This window comes from Diadema setosum, chromosome 22 (assembly GCF_964275005.1).
Source record: "Diadema setosum chromosome 22, eeDiaSeto1, whole genome shotgun sequence".
Taxonomy (NCBI): Eukaryota; Metazoa; Echinodermata; class Echinoidea; order Diadematoida; family Diadematidae; genus Diadema; species Diadema setosum.
The window spans coordinates 3,300,538-3,319,253 of NC_092706.1; the positions used below are offsets into that span (position 1 = coordinate 3,300,538).

Consider the following 18,716-nt stretch of genomic DNA (forward strand, 5'->3'; position numbering starts at 1 on the left):
GCGTGAGACTCACGCAGTTCAACCAATTTTGACTGTCTCATTCTGATAAACGAAATCTCACGCTAAACCCCCAAAATGGAATGTACATGACTACAAAAATAAATATATCTCTAAATTCTCTGATATTCCGAATATCGATATATGCCCAAGCCCAAAATTTCGAGATTTTCCCGCGCGGGTGTAAAGCTTAACCAATAATAATTGTTTTTCGGTTCGCGCGCAAAAACGAGCTATGGGATTACGATTGGTTTCTACCTATACCGCGTGAGCGTAGCTTGTACTTTTGGCAAATTACAGTACATGTATGGCTATGACGTGTGCTTTACATCGCTTTACATACACTGACTGTGTACGTAGTACGCACGTACGTACGGCCGCACAGCAGGCCGCCAGGCGCTAGCCAGGAGGTCGCTCCGCTCCCTCACAGTATCTCACGCCAAACTCTCACTCAAGGTTGGCAGCCCTGCTGTGATGGTATTTCAGCCAATAATGTGAACATTGAGTAGATCATGTTGGGTGCATGAAGCCATTTGAATGCCACTTGTGGGCATGTTACACTGTAAAAGCCTTCCAGAATGTGGGCTAAGTATGGGATTTTGCCATTAGCTCAGTTATGGTTGAAGAGCTATGTATAGTGTGTACATTCCTGTTCAGCAAACTGAGCTGCATGTGATATGTGGGCGCAAATGTTTACAGCCCAGGCATTGAGAGAATGCAGAAACACAATTTTGATCTTTTTCAGTTCATTGAGTACCACCGTTTGTACCGAACAATGAGTTTTCATGTTTAAAAAACAAAAAACAAGGGGAAAATAATACTGCTTTTGTTTCCTTTTCTGTTTGAAATTTTTACCAAGTGATAGATAAGAATCAGTGGAATGTGATATTCTAAAGAGAAGATGCATTTGATTGTTGGGGGGGGGGGGTGTAGGGGATAATTTGTTTCTAGACTGGGCATGGAAGAATTCTTGAGGGTAATTGGACCAAAATGGGTGCAGTCCTAGGTACACTGTATGTGTGCCAATTTCCTACACATTCTATTGAAGAGGGGTTTATCCTCCATGACTCAATTATAATCTCAACTGCCCTTTTAACTGTAGCAATGAAGCAACACTAATACCCTGCTGGTATGGCAAATAAATGGGGAAAAATGCTTTTGGTATTCATTTCCGGGAGAATGATGGGTAGGGCTGCAGGAAAGAAAATAGAAATACTATTTGGAGTGCCAGTCATTTATCATTGCTCATGACACTCGGTACACATGATTTGTGGCATCCTTGGGTTTACCTTGATTTGCTTGTTTCTTTGTTTGTTTGTTTGTTTGTGTGTTTTTTTTTTTTTTTTTTTTTGGGGGGGGGGGGGGGCAATCCCTTGACCCAACTAGGAGCAGAGTAGACCAGGGATCCCCTCCCTCTCCCCACACTCAAGTCTTTAGCCCATCCCCATTGATTAAACATTGTGCAGCCACTGTTGCACAATGTAATGTAATTTTACGATGATTTCTTTCTTTGAATGTATGCAACATGCACAAAGTGAATTTGTACATCAGTGATTACTACTATGTACAGTGTTTAGCTTGTCTAGGCCAGCTTCAACCATCGATATTCACATGCTGTATTCTGTCTGTTGATGGGAGGGTGAAGTTACAAGACCCTTTGGTAGTAGTTTGGCTCATATCCCCATCAGAGCCAAAAGTAAATACCTTGGTACTCAGATTGTAAAACAATAGAATACTAATAGAAAGTGATATTTTGAAGTATGGGTTCTTATAGAGCATGAATGTGATTTTGTATAAAAAAAAAGGCACAAGCCCTGCTTGAAACTTGCATCTTCACAGAGAGTAGTCAGGCTGGTAGAACTTTATAAATCATCAAGGAGCTTGTTTTATGTAGTACAGGGGCCATTTAACATTTCTTGAGAGAAGGGGGACGGTCCATTGATCTTGATAATTATACAGAATGTCCCCAAAAAATTACCGTCGGATTTCTGCATTGATAATTTTCATTATGATTAAACTGCCTGAATGCTATTTCAAAGGTCTAAATATATATCATCTTCCCAATATTTTGCAGAAAACCCCATTCAATTTGGTTGAGTGGTCACAGAAATGTGGATCATTGTATTCAAAAAGCATGTCATGGGTCTGTTTCTTCCAAGTTTAGCACTTGGATGCTCATGGAACTGCATATTAATGTGTGAACACAACGGACAGAATGTGGAGGGAAGGGATTCCTGACATGCTCTACAAAAATCCTCTTTTCTCTTTGACCACTGAAGCAAATCAGATGGGTTTTCCTGTAAGATGTGGGCAATGAGTTATAGTTTCATACCCTGAAATTGTATTTGGATTGATGTACTGGTGTATTTTATAAATAATGATAATACAGGGTATTTATATTTTGAAAGTAAGTCGTTGCGGATGGGCCCGTTGTAATATTTTTTGACATACAGTACAAAATGTCGCAATTTACTGCCTATTTCATTGCATACCACCATCATTTGGAAGATGTAAAATAAATGGTAATGTAATGTAATGATTAAAGTTTGGAATTAGAAATCATTGTTGACATCAGACTTTTTTGTGTCTAGCTGCAAACTTTTGCTCCTGTCGACCTCCATGAAGTGTCGAGGTATTAGAGAATTCCTGGAGATTAGATTCGTCTCTTTGCAGAAGATCTTTCTGAGAGTTGTTTTGTTTGTGCGTGTGTTGTGCTCTTCCTCGCATGACATTAATTTGGTAATAACCCAAAAAATGCGGCCAAATTCCATGTGCCAGTGAGTTAAAGGGATGGTACAGTATTGGTGGAGATGAGAATTGGGCTTTTAACTTTTTGCGATATACCAAGAAAGTATAAGTACAGAGCATACCATTTTAGAAGAGGAATTCAAAGTTTGATGAAAATCGGGTTTGGAATGACTGAAACATCCAAAAACAAAGTAAAACAAAGCGATCGTAATAAAAGGTTGGTCCCACACTTTTAGAATTGCCCTATTTTGGATATCTCAGCCATTTCATTTAAACCAATTTTTATCAAATAAACGTTGAATTCCTCATGGAATGGTAAACATGCTCTTTAATATTTCATAAGAGGTTTCTCATTATCTCACCAAAAATTTTTAGAAAACCTGAAATTAGGTCTCAACCAAAACTATACGATCCCTTTAAAGCTTTTGACTAGAGAGAGCGCTCATACAGTACAGTTTTGTATCCAGATACACGAGTAATACAGTGTATGCCAGCATTCCTCAGTGATTATTGTGTGGGTCTCTACTCATGTGGACTTATCTCCGAAGTGTGCCTCTACTGAAGTGGACAATGGTGGAGCCAGCGCTGCTACAATTGTACAGTCACATGTGTGATGATCACTGAAGCAAGGAAAGGGTGTCTGTGCACCCGGTATTGTTGAGGCGCGACATGAGGTCTGTATTTGACAAGTTGTAACCCCTATTGTCCACTCTGTCAACATACACCTGGACTACAAAAAGAGAGAGGGCGATAGGGAGTCCTACACTTCCACATTATGACCCACCCCCACTCGTCAGTTCTCTTTTGACAAGGAACTGATCTTACAATCATATTAAGGCGACTGTGAAGAGTACCTGGAGATCTGCTTGAATGGGCGGGCTATCACTAAAAACTTTCTCTGCTCTTTTCGCTCTATATCGCGAAAGCACATACCGATGGTTGTCGCCCCATCAACCACCTCAATCAGCAGGCACGCATGAAGTACCGGTACCCAAACCCTGGACTTTTTCATGTGGTATGACACAAGGGGTATGTCTCTTTGAAACAAGGAATTTATACATTTTTTAACACAGCAATTACGTATTTCAAGCTCTGTGTTCATGCAGTGATACTTCTACCTTCTTTACTGCTGAGTAGATCATACAAGTACGATTGTACATCTCTCTTTGCAATTGCGTGAGAAAGATGACCATGCTTGGAGCATTGTATTTTATAACGGCAACAGTAGTAGTAATAGGAAAGCATTGGTAATAAACAAAGTAGTAAATGTTGTACTGTAAAACATATATTCGCGGCATGAAATTTTCGCGAACTGCCACTGGCGTTCAATGCATACAGTGTAGACAAGAACTCTCGCGTGCATTTTGATTTCGCAAATCTTGGCGCTCGCGAAATTCACGAAATTAAAATGCACACGAACATTCCTCGTTTTACAGTATTTAAGTGACAGCTGTAGTAATGTACCGGTAGTTGCAGCAAAACTGGTGGTGGTGGTGGTGGTGATGGTAGTGTTAACAATGCTATTGATAAAATGGTAGTGGTAAAAAAGCTTGTTGTGAAGTAGAAGCTGTGGAGGCAAAACAACCAGTTGCAATTCAGACACAGGTAATGGTTTTCATGTGGAGCTTATGTTGCACAAGTAGCAAAATAGCATGTATACTAAAATGAATTGTCCACACAGGCATACATTATTGTATCTTTACATCCACTGATAATTCACACTGTAACTCACCGAATTCTCGCGACCGGGAGGCTACGTCTTCCATTCTCATGCCGCCGAGGGCAGCTGCAGGGCGGGGGATTTTGAGGAGGTGGAGCCGGCTGGGTGAAGCGCTGCCATGTTTCCTTGAGCTTGTCGGAGGCGAACATCATCTCGGGACTAGTTGATATGGCTGCCGTTTAGTCCCGTGTATTGATATCCACGTGTGTATGTGTGCTATTCGTGACAGGGTAAGTGGTCCACACATTCAAGTGTCCTGTCTGATCAGATATTTTTCCTTGCAGCAACTTGTGGAATACCTTGCCTGGTCTGTGATGTGGCAGAGTGGATTTAAAGGTGTACAGATTATCACGTTTTCTACCAATCTAATTGCATGAGCCGAGAACTTGTAATGCCAATTTTCAGATACAACCCTTTTGTCTTACAGGTAACAGCATGGATGTAATGTTGTTAGGTTGAGGACAGGTTGAAGCAGTAGTTCTATCAAAAGGTGTACTCATAGAGAGAGGATGGAGTTTATGCTGAAATACATTGAAATCCGGATGTCAATCACAGGTTCTGGCTTGCTGTCCACACTTCTCAACACAACAGCCACAATCTGGTTGACGAATACCCCTCATTCTTCAAATTTGCACAGGTAATCTGATGACTCTTCCACAGAATTTACTTCTCATTGGATATGATTTGTCAGAAATCTATTCTGAGTTTTGCCGACAAGAGTTCTTCATGCAGACTCTATGACGATGGTGCGTCAGCTCGCTTGGCTAGACCTCAAGTGTTCTTTTGCTAGAGGGAGAGTGATCATTGGGGTGATGGTTGGAGTTTGCTGTGAACTTGGTATCAAACTCCCTTCCGGCAGGAAAGTCACCCCGACAGGAGTGAGAATATGACCAAAAAAGAAAGACCTAATCAGAGCTGTTTCTTGCCAGTCAACCATCTAGCCAGTCACCAGTGAGGTCGTCTGCTTGAACACTGCGATGGCCCTTGGCCTGTGAGACGAGTGATTCACAGTGCACGTACAGCGTCTCCACGGCTGCGTCGCGATCGCTATCTTGACGATTTACAAGGATCCCTGGGCAGGAGGAGAAGTTGAGGGGCCCTTATGACAGTGCATGAAATCTACCCATCCCTCGACAACATCCGTTCATACAATGTGCTAATGTCATCTTGGGGTTGTCGTCACTGCTGTCCTATCTCTGTGTACTTTTGAAAGGCATCACGTGCGTTTGAGAAAAACCTAGATGATCGCCAAGGTAATTATCTCACCTCTTCACTCAAAATACGATGTGCTTCTACCTTGGATAAAGATGCATGTGGAGCAGCTGCTTGAATGTTCGAGATATCAGTCACATTGAATCTGTCTCTGTTTGAAGAGATGTCGACCCAGTGATTTCTGTATCGTCTTTTCCCAAATGTTACCCTGATGAAAGGATGTTCTAGCTGCTTCTGAAGTTCACTGTGCCTGTGACTCACCAGAGCAAAAAATAGCTCAGTCTCTGGAATACAGCCATCATGCCAGTGTGTGCCTGCGCAGACGACAATGTATCAGCCTTGAGGGATTATTTTTGGCTCTTTGAGAGTTTGTTTAATTAGGACCAGCTTGTCGGGTCTTAATGTTGTGAAAACCCCTCTCCTTGAGGTCGGAGAAAGGGTCTGTCGCAAAGCATTTATAGGTGGGAAGATTCGGGATTTGGGAGGAATCCCGATTCGGGATACAGGATTACAACGACCATACCAGATTACTTCATACCAGCTATCATTTCTGTAGTTAGACATTGAAGAGAAGTCCCCTGTTTGTACGTTCATTTGAAAATGTATGTTGAGATGACTTTGTACAAAAAAAAACAAAAACAACAACAAACAATCTTTGAATCATTGGAAAGTAGCTGTATATTCACCCTGAGTTCTAGAAAATGCATTGCTGTACATTGTAGGTTGTCGTAGGTGAACAAATAAGGACAAAACTTCATGCCCTCATGACACTTGATGATGAGATAGAAAATGTATCTGACCAAAGTGATTCTAGATTGATCTTTTTTGGTGCACAGGTGATTTAAGTGTCCACTTAACGTCTTGAAAATTTTAGGGGATTATATTTTAACTCAAATCCAAGTAGGTCTTCATTACATATAAGACATAGCTTTAATGTGAAACGTGACCAAAACGGCACAACATTTGCTCTGGTCTTATTTTCTCCAAGGACATTGGGCTAGAGTTGTGTTAGGGTTTAGGTTTAGTTTGTTGTGAGGATTAGGATTAGGGTTAGGCTTATGTTTTTGGGTAGGTCTTATGTTTGGCTTAGTAGCGTGCAGAAATTTCATAGGAGCAATTTTCGCAGGAGCAAATGTCATGAAAATGACCAACACACAACTTAGATTGCAGTAGTTGTCTCTATTACTGTTGGATTCCGTGACTCGGTGACAGTAGATGAGATGCAGAACTGGCTTTTGAATTACAAAGGGATGACAGGTGCTCTCACAATGCCAGCAAAGTGAAGTATTTTAAGTACGATTTTCCAAACATTTTCCAACCGTACCTTCATTGCAAAGTCATGAAAGTCCAGTCTTCTGCGACACAACCCCCCCCCCCCCTCCTCAAACAAAAGGAGTTACATTCTGGCAAAAGTTTGATAAGTTTAGTTCTCCGCATGTTTGCTGAAACAACCCTGTGACTGGCTGTGGCTGACAACAGAAGATTACATCAGTAGTACCAAGATTGCTTGCAGGTAAAATCACAAGTACATTGTTTGTTGTGACCATGCATGTACCATACAAAATTGTAGCTGATGGCAAATGAGATCACAAGAAATAAACAGGAAGTTATGCCACACTGTCATTATCACTATTCATTATATTCCCTGTAAGATAAGGGCCCCGTTGCATAAAAGTTACTATTGTGGTAACTTTGCCATCTAATGGTAACTACCATGGTAACTACCATGGTAACAATATTCAACAGTCAATCAAAATCAAGAATTCCATGGAAGTTACCATTTGATGGCAAAGTTACCACAATAGTAACTTTTATGCAACGGGGCCAAGCTGGATCAAGACAATACCATAATACTGTGACTGAAAGGGGATTGCACTATCACTTTTTATGGGCTAAGTATACTTGTAATGCTGATAGCTGAGAAGTGGTGTAGTTGAATTCATATCAAAGTTTTGCATATCTCCACACAAGTACATTTAGTGCTTTCGGTTTCTGAAAAGTTTTGTCGACTACTATTCAAATGCAGACAGTGTTACAGATCTATAGATTCTTTCTGCTAAAAGCAAACTTGTGCTCAAAGTGTAGGATGATCTGATTATCTGTTACCAGCAATTAACATGCTTAACATGTTATGAAGATCTAGAACCTTGTCACTTATTTCAGTGCATTGTGTATCAGTTTGTACGTAGAGTTTGCTTTTATAGTTGATCATGTGCCCATCATCGTTTCTGGGAGTTATTTCAAAAATTGATTATAAGGATGTATATGCTCTCCATGCAAAATTTTAGTGAATATAATAATGATTCCCTTCGATAGTGCCTTTGAACAGTCTTTTGTGTTCTCTGGCTATGAGTTTTCAGTGGTGGCTTTCTAAGGCAGAGCCGGGATTTGCCGCAGTGATTGGCATGAACTTGACATCGTTCCTGCTGTGTTGACGGTGTGATTTATAGCACGTTTGTCATGTCATCTTCCCCGAGACACGAGACACCCACCGCCATTTCTCTCTCCATTTGGACAGGAAATGGGTGGTAATAGGCAGTCTGACATGGCAAGTAGGGGGAAATAGAGACTCTTTAAGCAGACAGACAGGGCTTGTAGACGTGGAAGACTGATGCAGCAGGTATTTAAACATTCAAAGTGCCCCCTCGTGCCCATCTTTGTTGTTATCTATTTGTGTTGGGGTTGTTTTTCTTTATGTTTCAGGCTGTTAGAAAGTAAAAAACAAATAAACAAACACACACACACACACAAAAAAAAACCTCCCTGCTGGTTTAAAAAGACCAGTAAGTGAATATGGTATGTAATGCATTTTACTTCAATGCCCAAAATGCATTGCTTGTCTGTAAAGTTAGAGGAAAGTTGGGGGCAAGAATGTTTGAAGAGTCCTCCTTTGAGGTTTGGCTGTGGATGGGTCTTGCAAGCAGAATGTCCATGACACCAGACTGAATTTGATTTGTCGCTTGCCTACAATAAGACTGTGAACACAAACTCTTCTTGAAGTAGATTGGTTGACTTCTCAAAAGACTTCCTTTGTCTGCATTGAGGTTAATTATCTTTTTTTTTTTTGAGAAATAATGGATGGCTTTCATAGCTGGAGAAGGATAAGTTATAAATTTGGACAAAGTCTGAGAGGTAAGTGGTTTATTCAAATTCAGGGTGAATAGATTCAAGGAATGGGGGGGGGGGATGAATGTCTCGTTCTTGGCTGAACAAGGGATGACTTGGGTGCCCCATCTGAGGAAGCGACAATTTATTAGCAATTTTATCACATGAGTGTTGTCAAAAATACGCCAGCTGTGAAGTCGCCTGATACTGTGAAGTCAGTGAGCAGGATGTGTGATGGTTGCGTCCCCGTCCTCCTGTGACCTCTTGCTATTAAATCAAATACTGTGTAAACAGAGATGCCAAGTTCAAAAAACTTTTATGAGTGAGATTTTTATGACTCGGCGTCTCGGCGCTCGCGCGCATGCGCACGCGAACGAGGAGGGTGTCCCTCTCCCATGGTAGGGAGCTTTTTTAAATTATTAACTCTTAATGATGCGATCTGGTGCATACTTTAAGTGACTATTTTTTACTAATTTTGAAAGGCAAAAGGGAAATATACCTTCAATTGCAACTATCACTCTAATCCTTTAAGCTATGCTTCTTATTTTTGGCCCAAATTGCAGACTTCACCAGATGCGTGAGAAAAATGGGTGCCATGAGTGAGATCGTGAGACAGACCCTAAATGCTTGAGTCTCACGCAGAATGCGTGAGACTTGGTAGCTCTGTGTAAAATGTTGTAGTGACCATTTCTCTGTTAGTCTTGCTTCCAAGACTGCTCAGTATTTTTTTTCCTTCAGGATTCTTCCACTTTGAAGGAATGGTATAGCTTTAGTTGAGATGGGGATTCAGATTTTAAAGGATGGTACAGTATTGGTGGAGATGAGAATTGGGCTTTTAACTTTTTGCGAGATACCAAGAAAACACTTATGATATAATACAGAGCATATCATTTTAAGAGGAATTCAAAGTGTATTTGATGAAAATCGGGTTTGGAATGACTGAAACATCCAAAAACAAAGTAAAACAAAGCGATTGTAATAAAGTGTGGGTCCCGCACTTTATTAGAATTTGCTCTTTTTTTTTGTGGATATCTCAGCCATTTCAAAACCAATGTTCATCAAATAAATGTTGAATTCCTCATAGAATTACATGCTGTTTCATATTTCATAAGAGGTTTCTCATTATCTCACCAAAAAAAAATGTGAGAAACCTGAAATTAGGTCGCAACCAAAACCATACGATCCCTTTAACCTTTTTGGAGATAATCAGAAACCACTCCTGAAATATTAAAGAGCACACAATTCTAAGAAGTTCTAATTAAAAGTTTTACTTGATGGACATTGGTATTGAAATGGCTGAGATATCAAAACGTGAAGCAAAACAAAGTGGTCCTAATAAAAGGGGGGACCCACCTTTATCAGGACCTCTGTTTCTGGATATCTCAGCTATTTCAAAACTGATTTGTGTCAAATAAACTTTGAATTCCTCAATTAGAATTGTATGCTCTTTAATATTTCATGTAAGAAATTTCTAATTATCTCGTAAAAATTTAGAGCCTGAATTCCCATCTCAACCAAAACTATACTATCCCTTTTAAAAAGGGCGTGATGATGATTGTAAGAATAAATGAAAAGAACCCCCACAGGGTTCTAGCCAACATGAATGCAATACTCTTAAGAGACTAATGTGCATGAATGTGGCACAGCAATGGTTGTTTTGAAACTGATGGAGTTGTTTGTCATTTAGTATTGAAGCAGGATCACCTTGCTGAATATCAAGGAAGGAGGAAGGATTTCATGTATCAAGTGGTTTTGTAGATTGGGTGTGGGTTGGAATGATACAGCTATATTTATAACCAACTTCTTATTTCCTTTACAAGTTTGTTGTCAGTTTATGGTGCGATGTGGGAGGGATGGCCATGTAGGAAGCTGAAAACATTTGGTTCTTCTGTCAATTACCATATCAGATTTTCTCTTTGCTGCAAAGAGTGATATTCAACTTAGATTACATGTGGGCAGCTTCTTCCTTTCGGGATGACATAATGGGATGGATGTACTTGATGTGGATGTGGTGACAATTTCGAATCAATGGTATGCAACTTTTTGATAGCCGTGATACGTACGGTGCAATTCATAGAACTCGCTCTTCGCTGCTCGTACACCGATCGCAGCTCCATCAGCTAGGATGGCCCAATAGCCTTTCCTTGACAGATCTAAGGCCTTCCTGTGTGGCTGCTGTAGCTTTTACTTCCTGTTGTTTCCACGGTTTTGTGGTGGTCAGTCTAAAATAAGCCTAATACTAGTAGAGTGCTGAGCGAAAAAAAGAAGAAGATATGATACTTCTTCCTCCCCATCCCTGAAGGTATATGTAGCATGTGATGATGGCAGACGTTTGACCAGACATTTGTGTGGTTTTTTTTTTTAGCAAAAGTGAAATCAGATCAAACTTCTGACTTTATCTCATTGAAATCGTATTACATTAGTTTATACATTTGACTACTGAAACACATGAGCAGCACCCTGTATGGATCTCTCATCTGGTATGGTTGTCCTTGTACCATATCTAGTATGTGTGGGGTTTTTTTCCGTCTAATTTTGTCATCCAACAGAAGGATTCATGGTTTTGAAATGAATCAATTATATGGTTTCCCAGAAGAACATGTACAATTAGCACACGTGGCACACATGAAACTATTTTTTAATTCTAAGTGTATGCCTTGTACCCATTTGTTGGTAGTGTCCATTTATGAGTAATTTATGGTCCACCGATGTGGACGAAAGGCCACGTGATGCTTGAATTTCAACAGCTAACGTGACAAAAAGTATGTGCAACTTAAAGAGTACTTTAAATACAGTACATTGTGTGTCCTTTGCAATACCTTTATTTCTGGAAACGAAGGCTGAAAACATTTGCTGCAGTCACACCATCACAAAGAGAGGGCCATAATGTAATACCGAATTGTTACATGTTTCCACCAGTGAAATAGACTTCTTTGAAATCTAGATTTTTTGGTTTTGTCCTTTTCAAATTGTATACCTTTGCAGTTGTCATCAATAGACTTGAAGGCAACCATGGAAGAAAGTAAATTCTTTAACTGCAGCCATATTAAAAATGGAGATCACCAAATGTAATAGCTGATGCTTAAAAGACAGTAATCCATAAGCATTTTGCTAAAAAAATGTGAAAGATAGACAAATAAAAGTATATCATAGTGCTGATGGCAAAATTGGAGTGTATGTGAAGCAGGGAAAGGAAAAGGAAAGACCTTTGAAGAAAAGAAAAGAAATACTCAACTTTTAAAGCATGGCCATATAGTTGTTTACAAGACACCTGTGGTTAGGAAGTCCTGGTCCCTATTGTTCAAGGGATTTAAGCAGGTTGTGTACTTGTTTGTATACGTGTGTATGCCCCTTCCGTTGAGTCATGTATTTTCTTTGGGTGGAGGAGAAGGGAAAGATTACGATGGTAAGTGCTACCAATCTTGTGATTTACAAAACAAATAATTAATGGCTGATTATTCGTATGTTTTGTCTTTATTGCTATAGTAGGACTGTCTTTTACTGTACATGTATGCTACAATGAACACTTAAAAATGTATAGCTCTGGAGGAAGATCACACAGTCGCATACAATGTATGTCTGAAAGTCCAAATGCAGTGTTTCCAACCAAAAAATTTATTTCATGTATCAACGACACAATCCATTAAATTGACAAAATAATATAATGTGAAGACAGTTTTCCAATGGATATACAGTACTGTAGACCCTGCATTTAAAGGGTGTGTACAGCTCTGGTCGAGGTGAGGATTTAGCTTTTAACGTTTTGCAAGATATTAAGAAACCACTCTATGAGATGTCAAAGAGCATGCAATTCTAAGGGGTATCAAAAGTTTTTTTGATGAAAATCGGTTTTGAAATGGCTGAGATATCAAAATACAAGGTGAAACAACCGAGATCCTAATAAAAGGCGTGGCCTGTCGCCTTTTATTATTATCACTTTTTGGGATATTTCAGCCATTTGAAAAACAATTTTTATCAAATAAATGTTGAATCCTTAGAATTACATGCTCTTTCATATTTCATAAGAGGCTTTTCATTATCTCACTTAGGAATGTTCAAAACATGAATCCCCACCTCAACCAGTGCTGTACAGTCCATTTAAGCTGTGGATCATAGTGCATACAAACAGGCCATATTCACTTTTGAATAACTTTGATTTGCTTTAATAGAAAGCTGTACTTTGAATTTTAAAGAAAAAAAAATATGTGCAATTGCATTCGCATAAAATTTGTGTTTTGTTGTGCTTTGTGTGGTGTTTCAGTGCTTTCGTAGTGTTCGACTTCGCAGCCATCTTCCTCATAAGCTGTCCATCTTCTTGGAATTAAAGTGAGTCATGTAAATACATTTTCTACACCAAATGAAGCTCCTTCATGCTGCACACGGATGTTTTCTGTACCTTTGTCTGGTCACTGAAGGACAGATCTTTCGGACAATGGTCAGCTTGTAAGCCTCTTATTGTCAGCAGGGTAGGAGAATACAGCATGAGTTATGCCAGCTATGCAGACAATTGTGCGGAAAAACAAGGGCAAGGGAGAATTAAGCCAATGTTTGAAACCTGTCCTGCTCGCCCCTTGAAGGTAAATAGATGTTATGTAGGCCTACACTTGTGCATCACCCCTCTGCAAGCTCTTAAAAACTTCTGTTGAAGATTTGAAGTAGGCCTATAACCTGGACAGTGGTTGATGGGATTAAAGTGTGTCAGAGACCTATCAAAAGAGTTATGCTCTGTGCTTGTTCTTTTATTGTTCAGTGTTTTGGCTTTGTTTGTCTCAATTGTATGAACTATCTGATTGGACTACTCTTCTCGTCACGTACACATGGTAGACATCCACCTTCTGGTTGTCATATTCCTTGCTGTTCGGCTGGTAAGTACAGTCACTGTATGTGGTGCTCAGGAAAAATTATGATTCTACTCTAGGCGTAATGTGACTGCTGATATGAGGTCTATGTGCATTGGTTGTGTGAGTGAAAAGCATGTTTGAGTGTTCAAATGCAGGACATATGGATAAAGGGGAAAAAAAAGTACAGCGACAACTAATCCCTAAACTAAACAATACCTCACAAGGATCGAAGGTAGCAGGTTTTGTTATACATGTATATTGTAGTTGAACCATACTTTTTATTTACTTATTTTTTCACTTCAACTTGATGGTCAGCTGTGTCTACTGCTTATTTCGTTTTCTGTTTTTGTTTTGTGATTGCTAGGGCCACAGTGTACACCCCCCCCCCCCCTGAAAAAAGGAACATTTAAAGGATAATGGTTTCCCAGCTAGGCGAATGTACCCATATATTCCATTTGCTTCAACAGCATAGTTTGGTTTGATACAATGGTACAATGGTAGCACTGCCCCCCCCCCCCCCCCCAAAAAAAAAAAAAAAAAAAAAAAAAAAAAGGAGAAGAGAAATGACAAAAATAGACAAACAAGCAAATGGACAAAATTTCAGAATTGACAATTTGGCCTTTGAATGGATAAATCAGTGCTCTACAAGAGAAGAGTCAGTTGTTTGGATGCAGCGTAGCTGCAAGATCCTTTGTCTAGCTCAAGGTTCCGACAGTATGGGGAATAATGGTAATGTCGTTGTTTGTCTGTCTGCTTTTGTTTACATGTTTACCAGATGACACTTCAAACTTCATTTTGTGTGCCCGTGCGTGTTTATGCAATGTTGTGAGGTGACTAGTAGATGACTATTGAGTTTTTGTCTACTGCAAATGAAAGTGCAGTGAATGGTAGTGACTCGTATCTGGCAAAAGTTTGAAGATGGGGAAATACAAGTGTAGATCCTGTGCTAACTTGTACATGTAAGTCTCCCGAAATTTTTTGGAAGGTCATGATTGCCTTCCAGGGTTTATATTAAGCAATCATGCAATTTTTTTGTTGTTGTACAGATGACTTCACTTTTGCGGCTAGTTATGGTTGTAATTAATATGAAATATTGCAATGGTGTATTTGGTTAGTGATCCAGAAGGTACATGTACGTCGCCTCTTTGCAAGGTATCACTCAGCTGGTACAATTCTTCATTATTGTAAAACGAGGAATGTTTGCGTGCATTTTGATTTCATGAATTTCGCGAGTGCCAATATTTGCAAAATTAAAATGCATGCAATAGTTCTTGTCTACACTATGTGCATTGAATGCCAGTGGCAAGTAGCGAAAATTTCATGCCGCGAATACATCATGTTTTACAGTATTTATTGTAGAAGATGCAATTTACGTAGTTTGTGATTTTATCTTCGCATAGGAAATGTTGTGTTATGGGCAGTGTACGTAGCGATGTTACATCCTGGGTTGACTGCATTCATTTAAATCTTTTTATTTATCTATTTACCTTATTTTCACTGCTCCATGACTTGGAGTCTGATGCAGGATGCTTGTGCATTGATGCTGTGAGTGGGCGTGCAAATGAAAACAGCCTTCTTCAGCCTATATATAGCTGACATTATGAAACATGTTTTTATGCACTGTGTGTGTCTGTGTTTGCGTGGCTAACTGTCCCACCTTATTGGCCATATCGCATCGCGTTTCACATCCACTTATGTACATGCATGTACTTAAACACGGACTTGATATTGTGTCATGAGCACTTCTGTGGAGGCATTTCATAGGTAAGTTTATTGTCTGCAGAAAGCTTTCTTGCTTGTAGTGAATATAAGTCTGTTGTAACCAATACGTTCATTGTATGCTTTTTTTTCTATGTTGGACAGTATACAAGTGATGCTGAATAGGGTAACAGGTGGATGGAATACAATCTGTGTTGCTGTTGTTCAAAGACAACACAGCTTTCAGCAGATCAGAAACTTTGCATTCATCAATATGCCTTTGAAGTCTCAAGTTTGATGAATTATGAGCTTTTTATGGAAACCTTGTGTGTGTTACATTGTTCTTTTACATATGTGTATTTTTCCAATACTGCAGAGATTTAAGGTGATTAAGTTTGATTAGCCCTATTTCAAAAATTAAACATAATTAAGACTTAAAACTTTCAGGATATGTAGCCCACATATATGAGAGATAGTGGAGATAAAATCATATGAAACCTTACATTTTTCTTGTATATTTTAAACAATATGCCTTAAAAATTGGCCATTTTAGGACACCAAATTTGTGACATGATTAGTACCCCTAAGATCAAATGCATCACACTCAACTAAATTATATATTTCTATAAGTGTTTTTGACTGATCTTATTCCAGAACATGCCTATTTGGAATGACATGTAAAGAAAATCCTGTTAATAAACCTTTTTCATTCCTAAAATGCCATTATAAACAGTGCGTAACGCGTGTTACGCTTGGTGTCCACGCGACAACCGTTACACAGAGATCCTAGAAAAGGTTGATCGGAATTCTGAAAATCAATGCATTTTTGCTGTTTTAATGAGCTCAATGGGGGATGAAAAATATGTGACTTTTGTTTCAAAATATTTACATCTTTATGTCAAAATTAACAATGGTAAATCAGCAATTTTTTGGTGTCCAATGTAACCACCGTTACACATGAAGATTTGATCTTTTATTTTGTACATTTCCAATACTATTTACTGGCCTTTCTGATTTTTCTGAGTTCCTTTCCAGGATAGGTATCCAAAAGAAAAGAATATAAATTATATAAAATATTTGGGAAGAAACTATTTGCCTCTTTCTCTTTAGTGTCCAATCGCGACGCGCGTTGCGACACGCGTTATGCATATTTGGAAAATGCCTAAATAAGTACAAACAGTAAAATTCTGCACTGTTATCACAATACATTAGTTACATTATTAACAAATCAAGTTCATAAATATTTTGTGATCAACAATATGTGTTTAAAATTATTTTCAATATTCTATGTAACGGATGTTACATAGGACACCAAGCATTTTCAATGGATTTCCCTATAGGAATGTACACAAAATAACATTTTTCTGATTTAATTTTTTACAGAGCTTTTTTGTGCACTATCTCTCTGTACAACCCTGAATATCAAGAAGTCACTATTCATTAAAATGAAGCTTATTTTGAGGTCATTCTAGTGGAATTTAATTTGTAGTACAATGTCACACTTTTGGTTGCAGTATTGTAAAACTACACATATAGTAATTTATTGTTTGCACATTGTTCTGTCGAAGGAAATATTTGGTCACATGGGTTAATAATACAGATGGGATCACATGTGTCTTTGTACATACAATGTACATTTGTGAGTTTCACAGGCAGGTGGATGGATGCCCATTATTGTTTGGATAATGGTATTAAAGACTGCAGATTTGTATTAATCTAAATAGTGCTGTGAGCATGAGGAGAGCATTTCTGTTTATACCTTATTGGGACTTGACATGTACTGCATTTCTTGTGTCTTTTTCTTGTGTCTGTTGTACTGAAAAAAGAGTATTTTTATCCTTATTTTATGACGTTCGTGATCTTCCCACCAATTTTCAAACTTAAGACAAAGCGCAAGGACAAGAGACTTTTAGGAGAACGACCTTGAGTCTCCTGATGGTGGAGAGCTAAATATATGCGAATGCATTGTACTTTTACAAGTGTATGTCACATTTGTGTGACATTTCTAAGAATCAGATTCAAGAGGTTTCCTGAAGCTGTTGTCTGTTGAATTCACTTCTTTTTATTTACTTTTTTTTTTGGGGGGGGGGGTGGGTGGAGGTGTATTTGTATGACTGCTTAAGTGCTGCATTGATTAAGTAGCATCACCATTAGTGGTTCACAGTAGTGATATATCTTTTGTGGAAGTGTCTGTAGCGGTTGATTGTGTTGAGGACTAGGCTATCTGGAATATCTTGCTGCCCGTCAAGTGCTTCAGATAGTCAAAACTGCAGAATCAAAGTGCATTGAACAGAGGCCATACAGCCTGTACATGTACATGTGTATACCTACTACAAATGCACCTCCCAATAGTGGAAACAATAGCAGGACTCGGAGGCAGGGGAAACTTGATGGAACTGGTGCCGCTTTTTTGGAGGAGTAGGCCAGATGAGTTGTCGTGTTGAAAGGTTTCTGTATTGGGCAATATTAGTGCCATTTAGAGTTCAGTGATACAATGCATGTCATGCTCGGTGATTGAAGACTTTATGTCGGTGCCTAGAGGTGCAAATTGTGTTCAGTGCCTTGTGGTTATGTTCATGCTAAATGTTTCTTTTATAGTCCATATAATGCACAGGCTATGGGCTTTACAAGTATGATATGTCTTTAAAACGCTGCCAATGTGATTATGATTTTGTTCAATGTAAATGGTTTTGGAAGCCCTGCTGTGGCACTCGCAGAAACTTTGAACGGATCTCCTGCCATCATAAAACTTTGGTGTTATTACCTCATATATATGTTTATTTTGTTTTCTTCGTAAACTTTCAGAGAGTATTTTGGTCACTTGCAGAGTTTCTCTATTTTCAATGTTCAGTTGGCCTGTCATCTTGTGCAAATTAGAGGTCTCCTTTGTTGTTTTAATGTGCATTTCAATACAATGTATTTGTTTCATTTGTAATGGACTGATATTTCATGGTTCAATTGTCTCATAAATTCTTCTCTTACAGTGCATATTGTTGGGAATAATTCCCATCGTAAATGAACAGGCTATGGGCTTTACAAGTATATGTCTTTAAAACACGGCCAGTTTAATAATGATTTTGTTCAATGCAAATGGTTTTGGAAGCCCCGCTGTGGCACTCGCAGAAACTTTGAACGGATATCTCCTGTCATTTGACCTGTCTCCACAGATCTTGACCACTGAAGGGATTTTGGAGTGACCGGTCGAGATGGGGTACGAGGTTGCCCGCTTCGAGGGCGAGGTGGACGAGGAACTCATCTGTCCAATCTGCAGCTCAGTACTAGAAGATCCACAGCAGGTGAGCGACTTGAAAAAGTGCTATGCTGTTATACAAGTAAATATCCATACAAATTATATAAAAATATGTAAAATACCTCTATTCTGACTCTTTCAGCCT

At 39.0% G+C, this 18,716-nt stretch overlaps 1 protein-coding gene across 2 annotated transcripts in view; it reads left to right on the forward strand.

Annotated features, from left to right (window-relative positions):
• LOC140245075 (E3 ubiquitin-protein ligase NRDP1-like) overlaps positions 1-18,716 on the forward strand; it is a 32,552-nt gene that overhangs the window by 9,378 nt on the left and 4,458 nt on the right. For both annotated transcript variants that reach the window (XM_072324673.1, XM_072324672.1), the window contains exon 2: positions 18,489-18,617. In XM_072324673.1, coding sequence (XP_072180774.1) covers positions 18,528-18,617 — 90 coding nt within the window. In that variant the 5' untranslated portion in view covers positions 18,489-18,527. The remainder of the gene's footprint in view (positions 1-18,488; positions 18,618-18,716) is intronic.